The following is a 21,085-nucleotide window of genomic DNA, read 5'->3' on the forward strand; positions in this document are numbered from 1 at the left end:
CACCCTCCTCTAAACCCAGACATTCTGAAATTCTGATGTAATAATCTGGAACGCGACTTCCCCTGAAGATTCCAATGTGACCCAAATTGGAGAAGCACCGCTCTAAGAAATCCCGGGGCTGCATCCGGTCTCCACTGTCGTTTTCCGGCTTTAGCTCTCCCAGTCAGAGAAAAGAGGACGAGGGCGAGCAGACAGGATGTGCCGGGACCCACACGCGGCCCCACCCCTGCGCGGGCGCGGTCTCCCGGCATTGGACGCAGTCTCGCGGGGAGACGGATAAACGCTTGAATCCGGACGAGCTGCGAACCAGAAGCGCGGGTGCGAAGGCAGGGTGTCTGCGGTGAGTTGCGCGAGGTTCCCGGCGCCGGGGGCCAGGTCAGCTACCCATCGGTGGGAACCCGCGGTGGCGCGAAGATATCTCTGCGCCCCCACCGGGGCGGTAACGCGAAGGGCGCGGGCTTCGGCGAGCCCGAGCACGCAGCGCTCCCCAAGTGGAGGCCGAGCGTACTGCCTTCCTGGGTCGCGGCGAGTGCAGGCCCCTTGCACGGCTGGTGGGCCGAACTCCGCTGGGCACCCTCCCACCCGGAGGGGCCAGCTCGCAGCTTTACCGCCCCACCCCGGAGCAGAGTGCCGAGGCTGGTGACTTTTTTTTTAATCTGCCTGAGTTGTCTCCTCTCTGCTGTTCCGTGTATCTACCTCCCTTCCGGCCGCGCCCACTCCTCCCACCCCGCCCCCCGTTCTGTCTAAGCTTCTGCCTTGCTTAACCCGTGCACCTTCAAGGGCAAACTTGCCCATGCGCCCTGGCCTGGGAAGCAGAAATTGCCTTTTTTTTTTTGGGGGGGGGGTGCGTTAGGTGAAAGTTTACGGAGCAAATTAGTTTTCCATTCCATAGTATGTACATAAAGTGTTCCATGACATTGGTTTCATTCCCCAAAATGTGTCAGTACTCTCCCCATTTCTGTCTTAGGTACCCCCTTTCATTTTGTCTGAATTTTCTACCCCTTCTTGCCGTCTCTGAGGGAGGTCTAGTGGCCCAGTGGTTAAAGCAGTCTGCTGCTAAGGGAAAGATCAGCGGTTTGAAACCATGAACTGCTCTGTGGGAGGAAAACGTGGCAGTCTGCTTCCATAGAGATTTATAGCCTTAGAAACCCAATGGGGTCGCTGAGTCGGAATCAGCTCCATGGCAGCGGGTTTGGTTCGGGTTTTCCTGCCTTCTCATCTTTGCTTTTGGGCAAATGTTGCCCTTTTGATGTCCTATAATTGATTGTTCTAAGGAGCAGTTTCCTCTTGGGTGTTACTGTTTATTTTATGGGCTTTTCTATGGTTTGGCTGAAAGGTGGTCTCTGGGAATGGTATCAATTCCAGGTCAGAGGGGTGTCTTAGAGCCGTAATCTCATGGGTTCCTCCAGTCTCTGTCAGACAAGTAAGTCTGATCTTTTTTGTGAATTTGATTATTGTACAATTTTTCTCCCACTCTGTCGGGGACCCTCTGTTGGGATCCCAGTCAAAGCAGTCTGTAGTGGTAGTCGGGCACCATCTAGTGCTTTTGGTCTCAGGGTCACATAGGTTGTGGTTCATGTGGTCCATTAGTCCTTTGGACTTTCCCTTCACTAATATTAACACATGTCTTCTACCTATTTGGTAATTTTCCCTCCCTGGCCCTCCCATTCCTGGTAACCATCAAAGATTTTTTTTTTCCTGTGTGTAAACTTTTTCCTGTTTCTTTATAATAGTGGTCTCATACAATATTTGACCTTTTATGATTGCCTTATTTCACTCAGCATGATGTCCTCCAAATTTATGCATGTTGTGACATGCTTCGCTCCCTTGAGTCTTTGGTTTTCTTCACTCTCCCTTGCTCCAGACAGTAACAGACCAGTAGTTGTATTTTAGATGGCTGCTCACAAGCTTTTAAAACCCCACACACTACTGACCAAAGTAGGATGCAGAACTTTGTGTTTATGAACTGTGTTGTGCCAGTTGACCTAGATGACCCCAAGACTATGGTCCTTCGCCTTCGAGTCTAGGAGCTTTGTCCTATGAGGTGTTTGGTTATGTCTAAGAGGTTGCCCTCACTGTCACCTTTGTATGTTCTATTGTCTATATTAATATATGAGCAGCATTACAGTTATGTATGTTGAAATATCTACCACCAGTCTTATATCTGCAGGTGTGAGTTGTGGCAGGGGTTCACTGGTACACCCTCCCACATCTCTTATCATATCTACCTATGTATCTATTCATAAATTAGTGTTTGCTAATACTATTGTTGTAGGATTGTCTGTGCTGTAGTATTTACCATTGTTGCCCTTTATTCTTGCACCCCTCTCAGTGTCCTCCATGTTTTAGTCATGTTTTGCTGACTTCTCCTATACTGTGTATTACCTTTCCCTTTATCAATATTAATACATGTCTTCTACCTATTGGTAATTTTCCCTCCTTGGCCCTCCCATCCCCCACGTCTGTCAGTTTGTGGTAATGTGGGGGCTTGCATGTTGCTGTGATGTTGGAAGCTTTGCCACTGGTATTCAGATACCAGCAGGATCACCCATGGTGGACAGGTTTCAGCTGAGTGTCCAGACTAAGACAGGCTAGGAAGAAGGACCCAGCAGTCTGCTTCTGAAAAGAATTAGCCAGTGAAAACCTTATGAATAGCAACAGAACATTGATATAGTGCCAGAAGATGAGCGCCCCCCTGGCTGGAAGGCACTCAAAAGACTACTGGGGAAGAGCTACCTCCTCAAGGTAGAGTAGACCTTAATGACGTGGATGGAGTCAAGCTTTCAGGACCTTCGTTTGCTGATGTGGCACGACTCAAAATGAGAAGAAACAGCTGCAAACATCCATTAGTAATTGGAACGTGGACTGTATGAAGTATGAATCTAGGAAAATTGGAAATCGTCAGAAATGAAATGGCATGCATAAACATCGATATCCTAGGCATTAGTGAGCTGAAACGGACTGGTATTGGCCATTTTGAATCAGACAATCATATGGTCTACTATGCTGGGAACAACAACTTGAAGAGGCATAGCATCACATTCATCGTCAAAAAGAACTTTTCAAGATCTATCCTGAAGTACGATGCTGTCGGTGATAGGGTAATATCCATATGCCTACAAGGAAGACCAGTTAATACGACTATTATTCAAATTTACACACCAACCCCTAAGGCCAAAGATGAAGAAATTGAAGATTTTTACCAGCTTCTGCAGTCTGAAATTGATCAAACATGCAATCAGGATGTATTGATAATTATGGGTGATTGGAATGTGAAAGTTGGAAACAGAGTATTATAATGACACATGCAAAGAGCTGGAGATAGAAAACCAAAAGGGAAGAACACGCTCGGCATTTCTCAAGCTGAAAGAACTGAAAAAAAAATCCAAGCCTTGAGTTGCAATAGTGAAGGATTCTATGGGGAAAATATTAAACAACGCAGGAAGCATCAAAAGAAGATGAAAGGAATACACAGAGTCATTATACCAAACAGAATTGGTCAGTGTTCATCCATTTCAGGAGGTAGCATATGATCAGGAGCCGATGGTACTGAAGGAAGAAGTCCAAGCTGCACTGAAAGCATTGGCGAAAAACAGGCTCCAGGAATTGACAGAATATCAATTGAGACATTTCAACGAACAGAAGCAACACCGGAAGTGCTCACTCATCTATGCCAAGAAATTTGGAAGACAGCTACCTGGCCAACTGACTGGAAGACATCCATATTTATGCCTACTCCCAAGAAAGGTGATCCAACTTAATGCAGATATTATCAAACAATATCATTAATATCACATGCAAGTAAAATTTTGCTGAAGATCATTCAAAAGCGACTGCAGCAGTATGTCAGCAAGGAACTGGGAGAAATTCAGGCCGGATTCAGAAGAGGATGGGGAACCAGGAATATCATTGCTGATGTCAGATGGATCCTGGCTGAAAGCAGAGAATACCAGAAAGATGTTTACCTGTGTTTTATTGGCTGTCCTAAGACATTCGACTGTGTGGATCATAACAAATTATGGATAACATTGCGAAGAAGGAATTCCAGAACACTTAATTGTGCTCATGAAGAACCTGTACATAGATCAGGAGGCAGTAGTTCGGACAGAACGAGGGGATACTGCATGGTTTAAAGTCAGGAAAGGTGTGCGTCAGGGTTGCATTCTTTTACCATGACTATTAAATCTATATGCTGAGTAAATAATCCAGGAAGCTGGACTGTATGAAGAACAGGGTATCGGGATTGGAGGAAGGCTCATTAACAACCTGTGATATGCAGATGAGACAACCTTGCTTGCTGAAAGTGAAGAGGACTTGAAGCACTTACTGATGAAGATCAAAGACCACAGTCTTCAGTATGAATTACACTTCAACATAAAGAAAACAAAATTCCTCACAACTAGACCAATTAGCAACATCATGATAAATGGAGAAAAGATTGAAGTTGTCAAGGATTTCATTTTACTTTGATCCACAATCAACACCCATGGAAGCAGCAGTCAGGAAATCAAAAGACACATTGCATTGGTCAAATCTGCTGCAGAAGACCTCTTTAAAATGTTAAAAAGCAAAGATAACACCTTGAAGACTAAGGTGCGTCTGACCCAAGCCGTGGTATTTTCAGTCACATCATACGCATGCAAAAGCTGGACAATGAATAAGGAAGACCAAAGAAGATTTGACACCTTTGAATTGTGGTGTTGGTGAAGAATATTGAAATACCATGGACTGCCAAAAGAACAAACAAATCTGTCTTGGAAGAAGTACAGCCAGAATGCTCCTTAGAAGCAAGGATGGCAAGACTATGTCTTACATAATTTGGACATGTTGTTAGAAGGGATCAGTCCCTGGAGAAGGACATCATGCTTGGTAAAGTAGAGGTCAGCGAAAAAGAGGAAGACCCTCAACGAGATGGATTGACACAGTGGCTGCAACAGTGGGCTCAAGCATAGCAACGATTGTGAGTGTGGCACAGGGCCGGGCAGTGTTTCGTTCTGTGGTACATAGGGTCGCTATGAGTCGGAAGCGACTCGATGGCACCTAACAACAACAATAGCCCTCCTATCCCCAGTAACTGTCAAAGATTATTTTTTCCTATGTGTAAACTTTTTCTTGTTTCTTTGTAATAGTGGTTTCATACAATTATTTGTCCTTCTGTAATGGTTTATTTCACTCAGCATAATGTCCTCCAAATTCATCCATGTTGTGACATGTTTCACGCAGTAGACATTGCCTTTGGATGTCATGTTGAGTTACCTCAGCTCTTAAATTGGCTAGGCCACAAGGTGGAGAAACCAATGATGTCTTGAGCCTGATTAAATCTAGTAAATATAATTAAATTTAATAAGTGATCATGACCTAGAAAGTGTCTTTAAAATCAAATAGAACCTTAAATTTACATATGCTTGTAAGTGGACTTATTATAACCATCTCTCATTGGCTTTGCTGGTGATTGTGAATTCATCTGCTAGTTGTTGTTAGGTGCTGTTGAGTCAGTTCGACTCATAGTGACCCCGTGTACAACATAACCAAATACCACCTGATCCTCGGCCGTATTTATAATCGTTGCTGTTGAGCCCATTGTTGCAGCCACTGTGTCAGTCAATCTCGATGAGTGTCTTCCTCTTTTTAGCTGACCCTCTACTTCTCCAAGCATGATGTCCTTCTCCAGGAACTAGTTCCTCTTGATAACATATTCTAAGGAGCATCCTGGCTGTACTGCTTCCAAGACAGATTTGTTCGTTTTCTGGCAGTCCGTGATATATTAAATATTCTTCACCAACATAGTAAATCAGATACATCAGTTCTTCTTTTATCATCCTTATTCATTGGCCAGCTTTCACATGCGTATGAGGCAATTGAAAATACCGTGGCTTGGGTCACGCGCATCTTAGTCCTCAAAGTGACATCTTTGCTTTTGAACACTTCTAAAGAGGTCTTTTGCAGCAGATTTGCTCAGTGGAATACGTTGTTTGATTTCTTAATTGCTGCTTCCATGGGCGTTGATTGTTGATCCAAGTAAAATGAAATCATTGACAACTTCAATATTTTATCCATTTATTATGATGTTACTTACTTGTCTAGCTGTGAGGATTTTTGTTTTCTTTATGTTGAGGTGTAATCCGTATTGAAGGCTGTGGTCTTTGATCTTCATCAGCAAGTGCTTCAAGTCCTCTTCACTTTCAGCAAAGCAAGGTTGTGTCATCTGCATATTGCAGGTTGTTAATGAGTCTTCCTCCAATCCTGATGACCCGTTCTTCTTCATATAGTCCAGCTTCTTGGATTATTTGCTCAGCATACAGACTGAATAAGTATGGTGAAAGGATAAAACCCTCATGCTCATTTTCCTGATTTTAAATCACTCAGTATCCCCTTGTTCTATTTGAACAACTGCCTCTTGGTCTACATACACATTCCTCATGAGCACAATTAAGTGTTTTGGAATTTCCATTCCATATTTTGTTATGATCTAGACAGTTGAATGCCTTTGCATAGCCAATAAACACAGGTAAACATCTTTCTGGTATTCTCTGCTTTCAGCCAAGATCCATCTGACATCAGCAATGATATCCCGTGTTCCACTGAATCCAGCTTGAATTTCTTCTGAATCCAGCTTGAATTTCTGGCACTTCCCTGTCAATGTACTGCTGCAACTATTTTTGAATTATCTTCAACAACATTTTACTTGTGTGTGATATTAATGATATTGTTTGATAATTTCCACATTCTGTTGAATCACTTTTCTATGGAATGGGCACAAATAATGGATTCTTCCAGTCAGTTGTCCAGGCAGCTGTCTTCCAAATTTCTTGGCATAGATGAGTGAGAGCTTCCAGAATTGTATCCGTTTGTTGAAACATCTCAATTGGTATTCCATCAATTCCTAGAGCCTTGTTTTTTGCCATTCCCTTCAGCGCAGCTTGGACTTTTTCCTTCAGTACTATTGATTCTTGATCATATGCTACCTCCTGAAATGGCTGAATGTCAACCAGTTATTTTTGGTACAGTGACTGTGTATATTCCTTCCATCTTCTTTTGCTGCTTCTGCATCATACAATGTTTTGCTCATGGAATCTTTCAAGATTCAACTTGAGGCCTGAATTTTCTTCAGTTCCTTCAGCTTGAGAAATGCCAAGCATGTTCTTCCCTTTTGGTTTTCTAACTCCAAATCTTTGCACATGTTGTTATAATACTTTACTTTGCCTTCTCGAGCAGCCCTTTGAAATCTTCTGTTCAGCTCTTTTACTTCATCATTTCTTCTGTTCACTTTAGCTACTCTACATTCAAGAGCAAGTTTGAGTCTCCTCTGACATCATTTTAGTTTTTTCTTTCTTTCCTCTTTTTAATGACCTTTTGCTTTCTTCATGTATGATATCCTTGATGTCATCCCACAAGTAGTGTAGTCTTCACTCACTAGTGTTCAGTGCATCAAATCTATTCTTTAGATGTTCTCTAAATTCAGGAGAGCTTTGGCTCTCGTGGACTTGTTTTAATTTTCTTCACCTTCAATTTGACCTTGCATATGAGCAATTGCTGGTCTGTTCAGCAGTCAGCCCCTGGCTTTTTCAGACTGATATTGTTGAGCTTTTCCATCATCTCTTTCCACAGATGTAGTGGATTTCATTTCTGTGTTTTCCATCTAGCAAGGTCCATGTGTATGGTTGCCATTTATGTTGTTGAAAAAGGTATTTCCAATGAGTATGTCATTGATCTTGTAAGATTCTGTCATGCAATCTCTGGAGTTATTTCTGTCACCAAGGCCGTATTTTCCAACTACTGATCCTTCGTCTTTGTTTCTAACTTTCTCATTCCAATCACCAGTAATTATCAGTGCATCTTGATTGCATGTTTGATTGATTTCAGACTGCAGAAGTTGGTAAAAATCTTCAGTTTCTTCATTTTTGGTATTAATGCATAAATTTGAATAATAGGTGTATTAATTGGTCTTCCTTGTAGGTGTATGGATATTATTCTATCACTGACTGTGTTGTACTTCAGGATAGATCTGGAAATGTTCTTTTTGACAATGAATGAGACACTGTTCTTCAATTTTTCATCTGCTATCAGGGTACTAATAATAGTTCTAGCTGATCTTTATGTTGTCATTGTGCCTGGCACTACTCCAGCTAGGCCTCTCCACTGTGACTTTGCCACTCTTTGGGAGCTGAGTGGGTGTAGAAGGTGATGTGCAAACCTTCAATGCTGAAATCCAGCCCCGCTGCTCCTGCCTCTCTGGGCACTCTGGATAGAGGCAACGTGCAGGGGGATACCGACCTTTTTTTCCTTTTTTCTAATTTGCTCAAAAGTTCCATATTGACTAGTAGTGTCCATACAACCTTCGTTGATATTAACTCATTTAGCTCCCACAGCTCCCCTAAGAGGTAAGTATTGGTATATACTAATAGAATCCCCCTTTGTAGAGGAGGTAATCAAAGCACCAAGAGATGAAGTAGTTTTTACCAAAGTTGAAGAAATGTTACTGGCAGACCCAGCAGGCATCCAAATGTAGGAGGCCTCAGGATGCCAAGTGCTCGAGAAACAAGTAGGAATCTGCCAAGATGAGGATAAGATAACAGACTTGTTCTAGGTCTTGCTTCAGGCCAGGGTTGAGACAGTGATGCACTGAAATCTAGGATGTCCTGCCATTAAGAGCTTTCATGTCACCCTGGTCTATGGTGAGAGTAGTGGCCTCCCCAGCAGTACTAGAGACCACTAAGGAGAGAAGTAGACTTCTGTCCTTCTGGATGTACTTACAGAGTGGTGGGCCTGGTCTGGGGGCAGGGATGTCATGGCTGAGTCAGCCTGGGGTAGGCTTTCTGGTGGAAGGAGTGTTAACAGGGCCCAGGCAGTGGCAGGTGGGAAGTTGCCTTGGGGTCCCCAGGGGGGAAGGGATATGTGTGCCCGGAAATGCCATCTTCTCTCCAAGTTCTGCAGGAAGTTACTCTGAAAATAAATCAGAGCAAAGATGACAGAGTTTGAAGGCTCTTCATCTAAAGCCTGGTGAAGTCCAGTGTGCCACAGCAGAAAACACCTCTTTGTTTGGCCAGAGTGCCCATGCCCCCAGATCCAGCATTCTTATTCCCTGGACAGTCCTGGACATACAGCTAAAACGATCTCTACAGACTGCGCCTCTCAAGTGACACAACCTTTCCTGAGGGAGTGTTTATAAATTTAGCTGGTCTGGTTATTGTTCCTGTGCACCTGGGAGTCATTCTGCCTCTCCTGGTATGTGTACTGAATTACTTTATTGGGAGAAGACTATCCATATGCCCCCTATGGCCACGTTCTGCAGACAGACTTCCTGTTACTACTTTCCTAGCTGCCTGCACCGAGGACATTGGTCAGCCCTGTGCCAAGGACATTCTGTGCTGCTCCTCCCTGCCACACCCTGGCTGTCAGGTCCTTCTGTTTGGAGGAGCACTGTGCCCAGAGTGCAAGGTGGACATGCCTATCCAAGGACCAGCTGGTATGGACAGCACCATCACACAATGGAAATGATAGTTCTACACCCACCTTGCATCTCCAATCCTTCTACTTCTCCCCGTCTCTCACCTAGACTAATGCAGTACTCTCCTGCTATGGCACCTACCCTCTTTTCCCCAAGAACTAGTCACAGAGGAGCCAAAAAACACCTCTCAAAGCCACCAGTTGAGTCACACTCTCAATAAGACCCTTCAGTGGCTTTATGTTGCACTTAGTGTGAACTTCGTGCTCTGGCCCCGCCCTCCTCCCTGAGCCTGCCTGGCCTCTGGCCCTCTTGCTCACTACCTTGTGACCACACTGGCTGCATTTCAGCTTCTCTTACCTGCTTCAAGGCCTTCCTCTAGTCTGTTTCTCTACCATGCAAGCTATTCCCCAATGCATTTGCCGACAACCATTCATCATTCCATAATTGCTTAAAATGTCACTTCCCAGCAAATCTTCCCTGTCATTCCTTCCCCAACCCCAGTCTAAATCAGACCTCCTGTATGCTGTCTGTGACACCCTGCACTTTCTTTATAGCACTTAACAGCTTGTAGCAGGTATGCATCTGTTTAATGTCTGTCTCTTCCACTAGACTCAGCTCACCAGAGCAGAGATCCTGGGAGCAGAAATCCTTCCCCTAAACCCCAAGCATCCAGCATTGCACCCAGCACAGTCAGTGCTCAGTAAGCATAATACCTGGGCACACCTGGCCCTGCTGCTGATGAGCACAGGGGCCTTGGATTCATCACATACAGATTTCCTCTGATTCTCAGTCTCACCTGTAGAATGAGCCAAGGAAGGACAATTTAGTTTACATTCAGCTCTAGCGTTGTCTGTGAGTTAGGCCATGCTCCAAGCCCTCTTGTAGATGAACAATCCAATCATAGACATTAATGGTGGTTGGTCTGACCTGGGCCAAACTGAAGAGTCCGTGAAGACCTGCTGTTCTTTCTTCATTCCCCTCCCATCTCCTGGCTGCTCTGTCCTTATCTGGCTCAGAGCTTCTTAGTTAGGTGTTAGTAAGGCATCTGACTAAACCCATTCTCACTGAAGCATGAGTACCTGAGAGTAGCATGTCAGCACTGAGCCTTGCATGAGTTTGTGAAGAAGAGGCTTTTTCAGTCAGAAAGCATTTAGAGTGCCTTCTTGGTGAGAAGCACTATGAGTCCAAGAAACATGATGATGATTATTAGGTTCCTAGGGTCGTCATGAGTCAGAGTTGACTTGATGGCAACTAATAACAACAAGAGGGCTGCTGTTACAAAATACCATAAACTAAGTGGCTAATAAGAACAGAAATTTATTGTCTCACAGTTCTCGAAGCTGGAAGACCAAATCAACGTGTTGACCAAGCCAGTGCTCTCTAAAATCTGTAGGGGGAGATCCTTTCTATCTCTCCTAGCTTCTAGTAGCCCCAGTGTTCACATGGCCTCCTTCCTGTCTGTCTCCCTGTGTCTCTTTTATAAGGAACACTCAAATTGGAATAGAACCCACCCTCAAGTATGACCTCCTGTTAACTGATAACATCTGCAGAGACCCTATTTCCAAACAAGGTCACATTCAAAGGTACCAGAGGTTAGTTAAGACTTAACGTATCTTCTTGGGGGACACAGTTCCATCCCTAACACTTAATAACATTTGTAAGACTCCTAGTGAGTACCAGGCGTTATGGTTAAGCACATTAACATTCATTCTCATTTAATCTGCAAAACCACCCTATGCCATACAACCAGTTTAGGTGAGAAGACTGAGGCCCAGAAAGGCTCAGCAACCTGCCCAAGATTTTATAGCTCAGCTGAGGCAGAGCAGGAATCCATGTTTATCTCTCACCAACGCTGAACAGTCACACGACAGGACGGTCAGCACTGTGTAGCTGGCCTGCACAGGACCGCAGGAGCCAAGGGAAGAGAGATCTGGTGCTGATAGCGAATCTGTCAGAAAAGGTGTACCATGTTTAATTACTTCTCTTCAGACACCTCATATAAATCGGATTTTAAGTTTTCTTCTTGCATCACAGATTTTAAATAGTCACACAAAATTAAAGAGCAGTAGGACAGATGAGAAGGCACAAACAGAAAAGGAAACAAAACTAAGACCAGGGAGGTAGACGTTATGTTATAAACATCATGATGGGGTTAAGACTTTGAGCATTAACTCAGCCAACCAGACTCAGGGTCATTATGAAGAAAGGTAACCATGAAGAAATAATGAACGTATGCTCTGGGTTAAGTTTTGGCAGGATGGTTACAGTTCCTGATTAATGATCATTTCTGTGATGTAATGCATAGAAGGCATATAAATATGTGCATAGCTCAGTGCTAGGTACTGAGGATAGGAAGTTGGACAAGCTATAGTCCCTGAAGTTCTCTTCCCCTTTCTGACTTCAGAGTCTGCTACCAGGAGAGATGTTTAAATTGAGCTTCTCAGTCACCCTCACTCCTTCAGACTGAGAGCTCCATGTGGTAAGCAAACTCAGAAGGGATGGGTGGCTAAGTCTTCATACACATCACTCTTTTTTTTAGGTGTCAACCAGAATATGGCTCCCAACAGCAAACCGAAAGACAACGTGGTCTTGTTCTTAGGAAAAGTACTCTTTTCCCTTCTGGAGACTATGGTGTTTTCCATAATCCCAAAGCCAAGGAAGAATGTTGCTGGTGAAATAGTCCTTATAACAGGTGCTGGGAGTGGAATCGGAAGGCTGTTAGCTTTACAGTTTGCCCGGCTTGGATCAGTACTTGTTCTGTGGGACATCAACAAAGACGGGAATGAGCAGACGTGCAGGATGGCTCAGGAAGCTGGGGCCACGAGAGTTCACGCTTATTCCTGTGATTGCAGTCAAAGGGAAGACGTATACAGAGTGGCTGACCAGGTACATCTTGGATGCTAGTTATTTGGTATTAGTGTCAGGAACGCTAAGAAAATACTTCAACATGCATCAGTTTCTTTGTACGTTTGCCTTTCTTAATGCCTATCTTGAATTTCTCTTTAATTTAAAGAATATTGCACGAAATGGGGATGAAGTGTTTTGAGTCCTTACCTATGCAAGACACTGTGCTAAGCACCTTGTCTATACCACATCATAACCCTGCAAAGTAGAGCCCATTATTTTCCGCATTTTACAAGTAAGGAAACAGACATGGAGAAGAAGGTAAGTAACTTACCTAAGAAACAAAGCTAATGAGTAGCAAAGCCACAGCTGGGACTTGAGGCTGTCAACTCCAGACTTATGTTGCTGTCCACATGCTCTACTGGCTGGACTGGCTCCTACCGCATTGTAAACGGTAGGTGATAGCATCCTTCTTTGAAGATAAAGGACCCAAGACTCAGAAATATTAAATAGTCTGCCCAGTGTCACAGAGCTAGTAAATGACTGAGCCAGGATTTGAACCCAGAGTTAGTCTGGTCTTAAATTTAGGCTATTTTCACCACTCTACAATTGAGTTTCATTTCAATCTTCTTTCAAGTTGTCATGAGAAAATCTGAATTCATCCTAAAGATGCTTAACAGCATTGGCTCATTGGGCAATTATACAGATGCACACATAAAGAAATCTTCCAGGGAAACCAAAGCTCCAGTTGCCAATGGGGCAGCTTTACTGAATTCCTGGAGGCACAGGCCTGTGTGACAGCTGCTCCCTTTCTCTTAGAAAGATTTCTCCATCCTCTACATTGGCATGTCTTCTCCACCCAGCACTCTCCTGGGACCTTTATTGTGGCTCTCAGGACCCCCCAGTTTAGTGAAAAGCCTGGCATGAGCAGCCTTACCCACATTGTGCTACTCCATGATCACCAGGCTCCTCTTGTCACCTCCTACTCCACTTTCTAGTGGAAAGGTCTGGCAGATGCACTTCCTAATGTTTTTTTAAGTTGTTCTGTACATTTGGCATCTCTGTTACCACCATCTTCCAACACAGGCTGCCAGTACAGTCAGTGGAGATGAAAACCTGACAGGCTTACACTGGGGCCACCCTCTAAGTGTAGTTGTACCTGTGCTGCAACTGACCTCAGAACTTTAGTCATTTCACTTCAAGCCTTGATACCTGGTTTGTGGATTTACACGGACAATAAACAGCTTCTGTGGCCATTCTTGAGCAATGGCTGGTTTATATCCAAACACTGAAGGTTTTCAGATGTTGTGTAAGCTAGTGTGCGGTGCTGTATAAATAATTACCTCCCTCTCCCCCATTTCTGTGATTTAGTTCTGTACAAGGTGATTCGTTTCAGAAATTGTCAAACAGGCCATAGTACCATTTTATTATCCAGCTTGTATCTCTTTTGGGTTTGGTGAGAATTATTCGTCCTCTTGTGAATTCAGAGAAGGCAAAGTATTCTCCACCGTTGTAGGCCAACCATTTCCACTTCTCATTTTGGATAGTGGGAAAGTGCCAGAGAATTTTAAGAAGTATTCCATAGAGAAGGGATCAAGGAGGAAATTTTCAGAACAGTTAGGGCAGTGTTTCACGTCAGCCAACTCCCTGATAACTTTGAATGTGGTGTCTGAAGAGCATAGCTTTGCACTCAGTTCAGAAAGTTCCACTTTGCTGCTCAGCACTGCTGGATGAAGGGTTATTTTGAAAGATTCACAGAGACCAGACTGACTAGAGCTATGTTGTCATTACTTATTCTTGATGTAGAACACAGAAGTATCCTAACTGTGTATTTAATGTCTGTGATCGCTTAGACAAGGCAAATTCAAATCAATTTTGCTTGGCATACCTCTAACTGACTGCATTGTTACATTCAACAACAGATACTAAAAGAAGCATTAATGTTTTTGTACCATCTGTGAAAATGTCATATTGCTGATTTCTAATGTCCAAGGTCAAATTTCAGATTTAAACTGAGTGGTCCTTCAAAGTAGCTGGCTTTTCACCATTGCCTGCTATTGCTGATAAAGAGTGACTGGGAAACTTTCAGTGGTTGGGAAATTCAGATCTGCCATCTTGTACAGGTTAGCATTAGACAGGACGTGCATGGAAGCAAAGGGTCCTTCCTGTGGATTCCTGCTTTCATAGCATGGATGCTGATAGAGAAATCCCTGCTGATAGACAGGCAGAGCTTATATCCAAGCCTTGTGAGAGTTGTCGTACAGGGTTGAACAGTTGTCTTACTCTTACAAAGAGAATACTGAATGCAAAAAAAAAAAAAAGTGAAAAACTACAATTTGTACCCTTCTCATTCAGATGTTATCCCTGAACACTTTATGAAACAACAGCAAACTTAAAGGATGAGCATTTTACTGTGCGATCATGCATGAGCAATAGTTAAACATATACAGTAGTTAAATCACTTACAATGAAACCTAATCCTCTTTTCCCTCATGTAGCAGAGGTTAAATACTCTTGGTGCCTTTCCATGGCTTAATTTAAAGGGGAAAAAGTAGACTTTGGCTTAATACAGCCCCCCCCCCAAAAAAAACAAAAGAAAATAAAACCAAATACTATATACACAAAAGAGATAAATCAATAGGAAGGAAGATTATTCTCATGAAAAATCCTGTGACAGATGCTTACTTGAGTGTTTTTAAAGTATGATGCTTAAAGGTGTAATTTTTATGTACTACAGAGATGCAAGCCACAGTTAGTAACACCCTAGATATTCACTTAGATGCCTACTTTGAAATGCTAAGCTGGGTAGGAAAGTCTGGTTCTTACGTTATCAGGTGACATAGTATATGCTCATACTATGCTTTAGTCACATGAGTGGTGATAGCAGTAGTCTACAGGTTCCTGTCTGTTTCTTTTAGATGTAACTTCACCCCATCTTGGAGTGATGACAACAGCTCTAATGCTGGTGCTGTCTTCCACCAAAGCCCCTTTCTTCCTTTTGAGTTTTGCCACAGGCGGGGCTCACCTGCTTGGTTATAGCCTCGACTGCTGCTCAGCTTGAATTTGATAAATGTCTTAACCACTCTCCAAATCAGACTACAACTTGTTAGATTGTTTCCAGTCTTTCATCTGAAACTATAAATAAAATGTGAGGTTTCTTTAAACTCTATTTCGTCCTCAGTTTTTCCTGGGCTACAGACCTAGATGGCCAGTGTGCATCCCTAACACATGTACCTCCTGCTGCTGGGAGCCAGACCTTCAACAACAGCAGATGAGAGGGCAGCAGCACCCACTTGGCTTCAGTAATACTTCATCCCCTCCACCAAACTGCAGTGACACATCCTGCACCACATAGGCAGGCACACACACACACCTGTGCACACACACATAGGTACATGCACACATGCACACCATGCATGCATACACATGGGTGTGCACGCACATGCACACATAAATGCACACATGCACACACACACATAAAATGAGCTAAAAGTAGTGCTGCTGTGAGCCTCCTCTGGCAACAATAAGGCAACCACAACAAGTGGTTCCTTCTGACTTTGGGATCAGCATCCCTGCTGTGTGATACAAATCACAGTAATGAAATTCACACATGAAGGAGATCCCAGGGACAGTACCACCTGTTATCCTCAGTCCTGGAAAATCCTGCACCCAGAGCTGACCTAAGAGCCAAGGTTACACCCTGGAGATTTGGTATAAGGGAAGGGCTCCAGTGTCACACCCAGAATTTTTATTTATTAAATAGAAGTCACTGGGAACCTATGTCCAGTGTCACAGCATCAAACTAGATCTGCTGATCCAGAGAAGAAAACCAGCCAGGTTGATGAAACAGGACAGACGAGTTCTAAGCTGTGCTGTGCTGTGAGTTTAAAACACTCATGAGAGCGTCATCCTTCTGCTTCCATTCACTCCTTACTCCACCGCACCTCAGTGTGTGCTAGGTCTTGATTTGTACCACACTGAGGTATAATGAAACTATTCTTATGTCCCATCAGGCTGACTAAAATGATGTGCTTCAGAGTATAGGACAATGTGGAGTCCTTGGGTGGTGTAAACAGTTAAGCACTCAACTACTAATTGAAAGGTTGGTGGTTTGAACCCACCTTGAGGCCTGGTGATCTGCTTCCGAGAGGTCATAGCCTTGAAAACCCTATGGGCTGCAACACATGGGTTGCCATGAGTCAGAATTGACTCAACAGCAACTGGTTTATTCTGTTGTTTTATAGAACACTATACAGTGTATAGAACAGAGTTGTTAGTCACTGAATATACACTACAGCTTAAATTGTAGGATAGCAGCATTTCAGCATTGGAACCATGTTAAGAAGAGGGGAAGGGATGAGAAGAAAGCATCAGAATTGCACTGTAAACTCAACCAAAGAAATAAAACATGCTTTGTTTTTAGAGTACATCAATTCAGTCTGAGCTAACAAGGATAAAAAAAAAAAAAAGTAGTATAAAACTATGAGAAAATGACGCTTAGAATCGTATAAGGAATTACTGCCTTTGTGGTGTTGCTGTTGTTGTTCTATTCAGGTTAAAAAAGAAGTTGGTGATGTTTCCATCCTAATCAATAATGCCGGGATTGTAACAGGCAGAAAGTTCCTCGAGTGCCCAGATGAGCTTATGGAAAAGTCATTTGATGTGAATTTCAAAGCACATTTATGGGTAATTGTTTGTTTTTTGTTTTTTTTTACAGTAAGTATAAAATGACTCCAGCATTTAGAAATACCTTCCTCTTGCTCTCTTAAGATACTAGTATTTCCCTCTAAGTAAAGCCCAGCCTTCTCCACTTTAGACTTGTCCTGGTCTACCCAGTTGTCCTCTCCTGGTCTGACTTTACCTATATTTCCTGGAAGCTCTGTTCAGGGACTCCTCCAAAGATGACAGAATGGTACCCACAGTCATACGACTGTCCATTGATTGCTGGCGTTGCTGGCCACGATCCTTGGCACCTCACATATACGTAATCCTCAGAACAACTCAGTGATAGAAAGGTTCGTGTGCCTTTTCTCTAGTGAGCAAATAAGAGTTAAAAGATTTGTTCAAGACTACAAGTGACAGCTAGTAAGTGACAGCACTTACACATGACCAGGTAACCTTATAATTTGCCTCAACTGGCACACTTTTGAAACTGAAAGCAGGCATTATTAAAAAGCAAACATCAGTGAGGCCTGTTCATGCTTATACCCAAACCAAGACATAGGGTCACCTTAGTACTTCACTTGACAAAAGTGCCACCCACACCAAGGGACCCAGCCCCTGACTTCCAAAGTGATACACCCATGCTTAGAAGTTGCATTTTCCTGGCTGTGCTGAGACCAGTCCCCTCCGTCTCCCCGTGCTGTGCATGTGCCCTCTCTTACCTGCCCCAACTCGGGGGCCTGATTGATTTCATCCCTGCTTGTGGCTCATCCTTCTTAGGGCAAGGCATTCCTTCTGGGAGTGAGTGTTTGCTGGAAGTTTCTGAGAGCCCACATCCCCCTCACTCCTTTCTACAGGGACTTCCTGTCCAGCCCTCCTTTGGCGGCCTTCACTTGTAATTTGTGGTTTATAGATTTTCTGTCACCTAGTTTCACTAAAAATGCAATGGTAACCATGGGATTCAGGAGAAAAATGGAAAGATTCAGAACTGTGGCCACCATGCTCAAACAGGAAGTTCTGCAATTAATTTATGTACCCTTTTACTAAATGCCCTTCTCCTTCATACTTATACCCAACGTAGAGTCAGAATAAAGATGAAGACCACAATCTCCTCTTCCTTAAATACTGGTGTTTCCCTACCCCTATCATTGCTTCTAGTCCCCAACTCTATACATATGTTCTGGGAGCACCTGCACTTTGCCAACCTCAGAACCAGGCGCTTAATTGCTAGAGGGCTCAGGGAGTGCCATGATGACCATACTCCCAAGGGGCAGACAGGTCCTGATGGGAAGTGAATTGACTCATTGCAGACCCAGTGCTCACAGCTAGGTCTTCTTGCTCTACCTTCAGGGCATTTTTTATCCTTTTTTGTTGTTTTAGTTGTCCACAGCTTCCTGGCTGTTGGTTTCTCTCAGAAACTCAATTGTGATGCAGACGAACAAAAGGTGTTTGGTCTTCCTAAGAAATCCCTTTTCTGACCTCCTTATCATCTTCATGGAGTCCCTGGGTGGTGGAAATGGTTAAGCTCTTGGCTACTAACTGAAAAGTTGGTGGTTTGAGTCCACCCAGAAGCACCTCAGAAGAAAGACCTGGCAATCTGCTTCCCAAAAATCAGCCATTGAAAACCCTGTGGGGAGGTTCTGTCTGAAACACATGGGGTCACCACGAGTCAAGAGTCGGCTCCGTGGCAACTGGTTTGATTTGGTTTTTGGTTTTTAATCGTCTTTGGATTTGAGTAATTAGTTCTGTTTTTGCAGACGACATTGTCTCCAAAAGCCCATTTCCCTTTCGTATACCTTCTTTCGCCAAATGAAGATTTGTGTGAAAGGTGAAGGTATTCTGCAGAACTGAAATATAACATTCTCTTTCTAACAGATATTCTGTTTTAAAGCAAAGCTACCCTTTTAAGTTGAAGCCAACAGCAAGATGTCTTCTGTACAGTGTTCAGGAAGAATTTGAAATTCAAGAGTAAGCCAAGGGAAAGAAAAGGCAATATAAATCTTAAGAAAAAAATTATATCCTTGGGTACTCTTGCTTAGTTTTTGATTGTGGCTGCCACGACTAAGATTTTCCTGTCTTCAGTCATGGTCTTAATATTTTGTTGTTAAAGGTCAAAGATAAGCAAATAAATAAGACAAATTGTTTTTAATAATATTGGGACTTCTACCAGAGAAATATTGATAGAGCAGGTTGAACAGGTTAAAATGGTTACTTTCCAGATGTTTAAATCTTCACATCCCATTGCCTTCAGGTATTTTTATGAGCTTAAGAGAATTTTTTTTTAAAATCATAATGGTTATATAAACATATGAAAAGAGTATATAACGTGGTACTAAATGTTGAAAGTTTTATTTTGCAGACTTACAAAGCCTTTCTACCTGCTATGATTGCTAATGATCATGGACATTTGGTTTGTATTTCAAGTTCAGCTGGATTAATTGGAGTACATGGGCTGGCAGGTAAGAGAAATGCCCTATTTCACAATTGCAGAATTCCTTATAACCTTAACTTACGTAATGGATGTGAATACTCAGCACAGTCCTAATAATAAATTAAGAGGTACGGACAATAAGATAAGTGGTTAAGAACACCATTGAGCAGCCAAACTGCCCATCAGATACGCTTATGTGAAGTTGGACTGTACACCTCGGAATCATTAGGAATTATACAGTCCCCTGATTTTAAAAAGAGAGAAAGAGAAATGCCTTACTGATAGATTTTTTGCACCAGTGGTTGGCATAGTAACAGTCCCCAAAATTCCACCTGGCACTGTCATCAGGATGGAAAGGACAACCCTGCCTCCTTCTAACATGTTCATTAGGCAGTCTCCCCCTGCTGTGAGTTTGGAGAAAGTTTCTGCACCCCAGAAAAAAAAACTGTTGCCGTTCAGTCAATTCCGACTCATAGCGAACCTATAAGACAGGGTAGAACTCCCCCACAGGGTTTCCAAGGAGCAGCTGTTGGGTTCAAACTGTCAGCCTTATGGTTGGCAACTGAGTTCTTAACCACTGCACCACCAGGGATTTTTCTCCACCCCAGAACGCCCAGAATGAACCTCTCTGCTAGTTCACTGGTTGTAGCCTTGCAGGAAGTGGTGGTCATTTCTGTCTGCCTTAGAGCAACGCACCAACTTGATAATAGCAGGGAGGAGGGAGCAAAAGTGATAATGCCAGTTCCTAGGGAAGGAGTCATGACTCAGAGCTGCCTCTAGGAGGAGCAGAAAGCTTGCCTTTATCTACCAAGCATCCCCTGGAGCCAAGGCCCTGTGTCCTGACTTAAGGAGACCACTGACACTCAGCCATCAGAAACTGTAGCAGCAACTCTCAGATAATAGATTGGACAGTGTGCTGATGGAGCCTTTCGTGATGCTTTGGATCCAAGCACAGTTCAGGATTCACAAAACTAGTCCTAGTACCGTCCATTTCATTTGCAGGCGTAGGTTTTTCAGCACCACCAGTCACCTAGAATTAGTACTACTCTCTACCCATCTCCTTGGACCCTGGACTTCCTTCCCTCTGGCCTTCGTAGAATCCATCGAGCATTATTATTATGTCTCTTTTACCTGTCTGATAAGTCACAGGCCTTTGAGATAATATGGGCATTTCTACAGCTCCTGTGAATCCTTTTTCTGGCCCAGTATCCCCATCTTTGGACATAAGACTCTCCCACTGCCAACTCACTATAGAAATAAATGGAAGCCTTTTGTGTTCCCCACCTCGGATCATCTGGGATGCCAGTTTAGAATGCAGATTCCCTGAGCCCTAGGCCATATCTGCTAATCAGAACCTCAGTGGTTGGGGGCTCAGTGAGCAGCCTTGTTACCAGATGCCACAGAGAATCCTAAAAAATGCTCAGGACTCATCGCTCCGCTCCCCTTTCCTCTTCTCTAGCCTCTTATCCACTACTTACCCATCCCAGGCCCAGCACTTATAACCTGGCTCCTGCCTGGTGTAGCAGCTATACTGCGACTTAGCAAATATGCCTCTTTTGGCTGTGTGAGACCAAAGAAAAGCCTAAGTTTACCCTAACTCGTTCTCTTCCCCAAACTTCTCCACTCAGAGAATTAAATATTCAGTTGTTTACTTAAAGCACATGTGACTTAAGACAGAAAGCTCAAAATGAACATAAATG

At 43.4% G+C, this 21,085-nt stretch overlaps 1 protein-coding gene across 4 annotated transcripts in view; it reads left to right on the forward strand.

Annotated features, from left to right (window-relative positions):
• Positions 1–74: 74 nt before the first annotated feature.
• LOC101340363 (epidermal retinol dehydrogenase 2) overlaps positions 75–21,085 on the forward strand; it is a 28,388-nt gene continuing 7,377 nt past the window's right edge. The window contains exons 1-5 of one of the 4 annotated variants that reach the window (XM_023727785.1): positions 9,184–9,225; positions 9,320–9,466; positions 11,988–12,334; positions 16,847–16,978; positions 19,314–19,413. In XM_023727785.1, coding sequence (XP_023583553.1) covers positions 9,445–9,466; positions 11,988–12,334; positions 16,847–16,978; positions 19,314–19,413 — 601 coding nt within the window. In that variant the 5' untranslated portion in view covers positions 9,184–9,225; positions 9,320–9,444. Of the gene's footprint in view, positions 341–8,006; positions 9,467–11,987; positions 12,335–16,846; positions 16,979–19,313; positions 19,414–21,085 lie in introns of those variants that run through there. The other 3 variants (XM_004372611.2, XM_023727783.1, XM_023727784.1) reach the window with 3 other exon arrangements.

Source organism: Trichechus manatus, unplaced genomic scaffold (genome assembly GCF_000243295.1).
Source record: "Trichechus manatus latirostris isolate Lorelei unplaced genomic scaffold, TriManLat1.0 scaffold00018, whole genome shotgun sequence".
Lineage (NCBI taxonomy): Eukaryota > Metazoa > Chordata > Mammalia > Sirenia > Trichechidae > Trichechus > Trichechus manatus.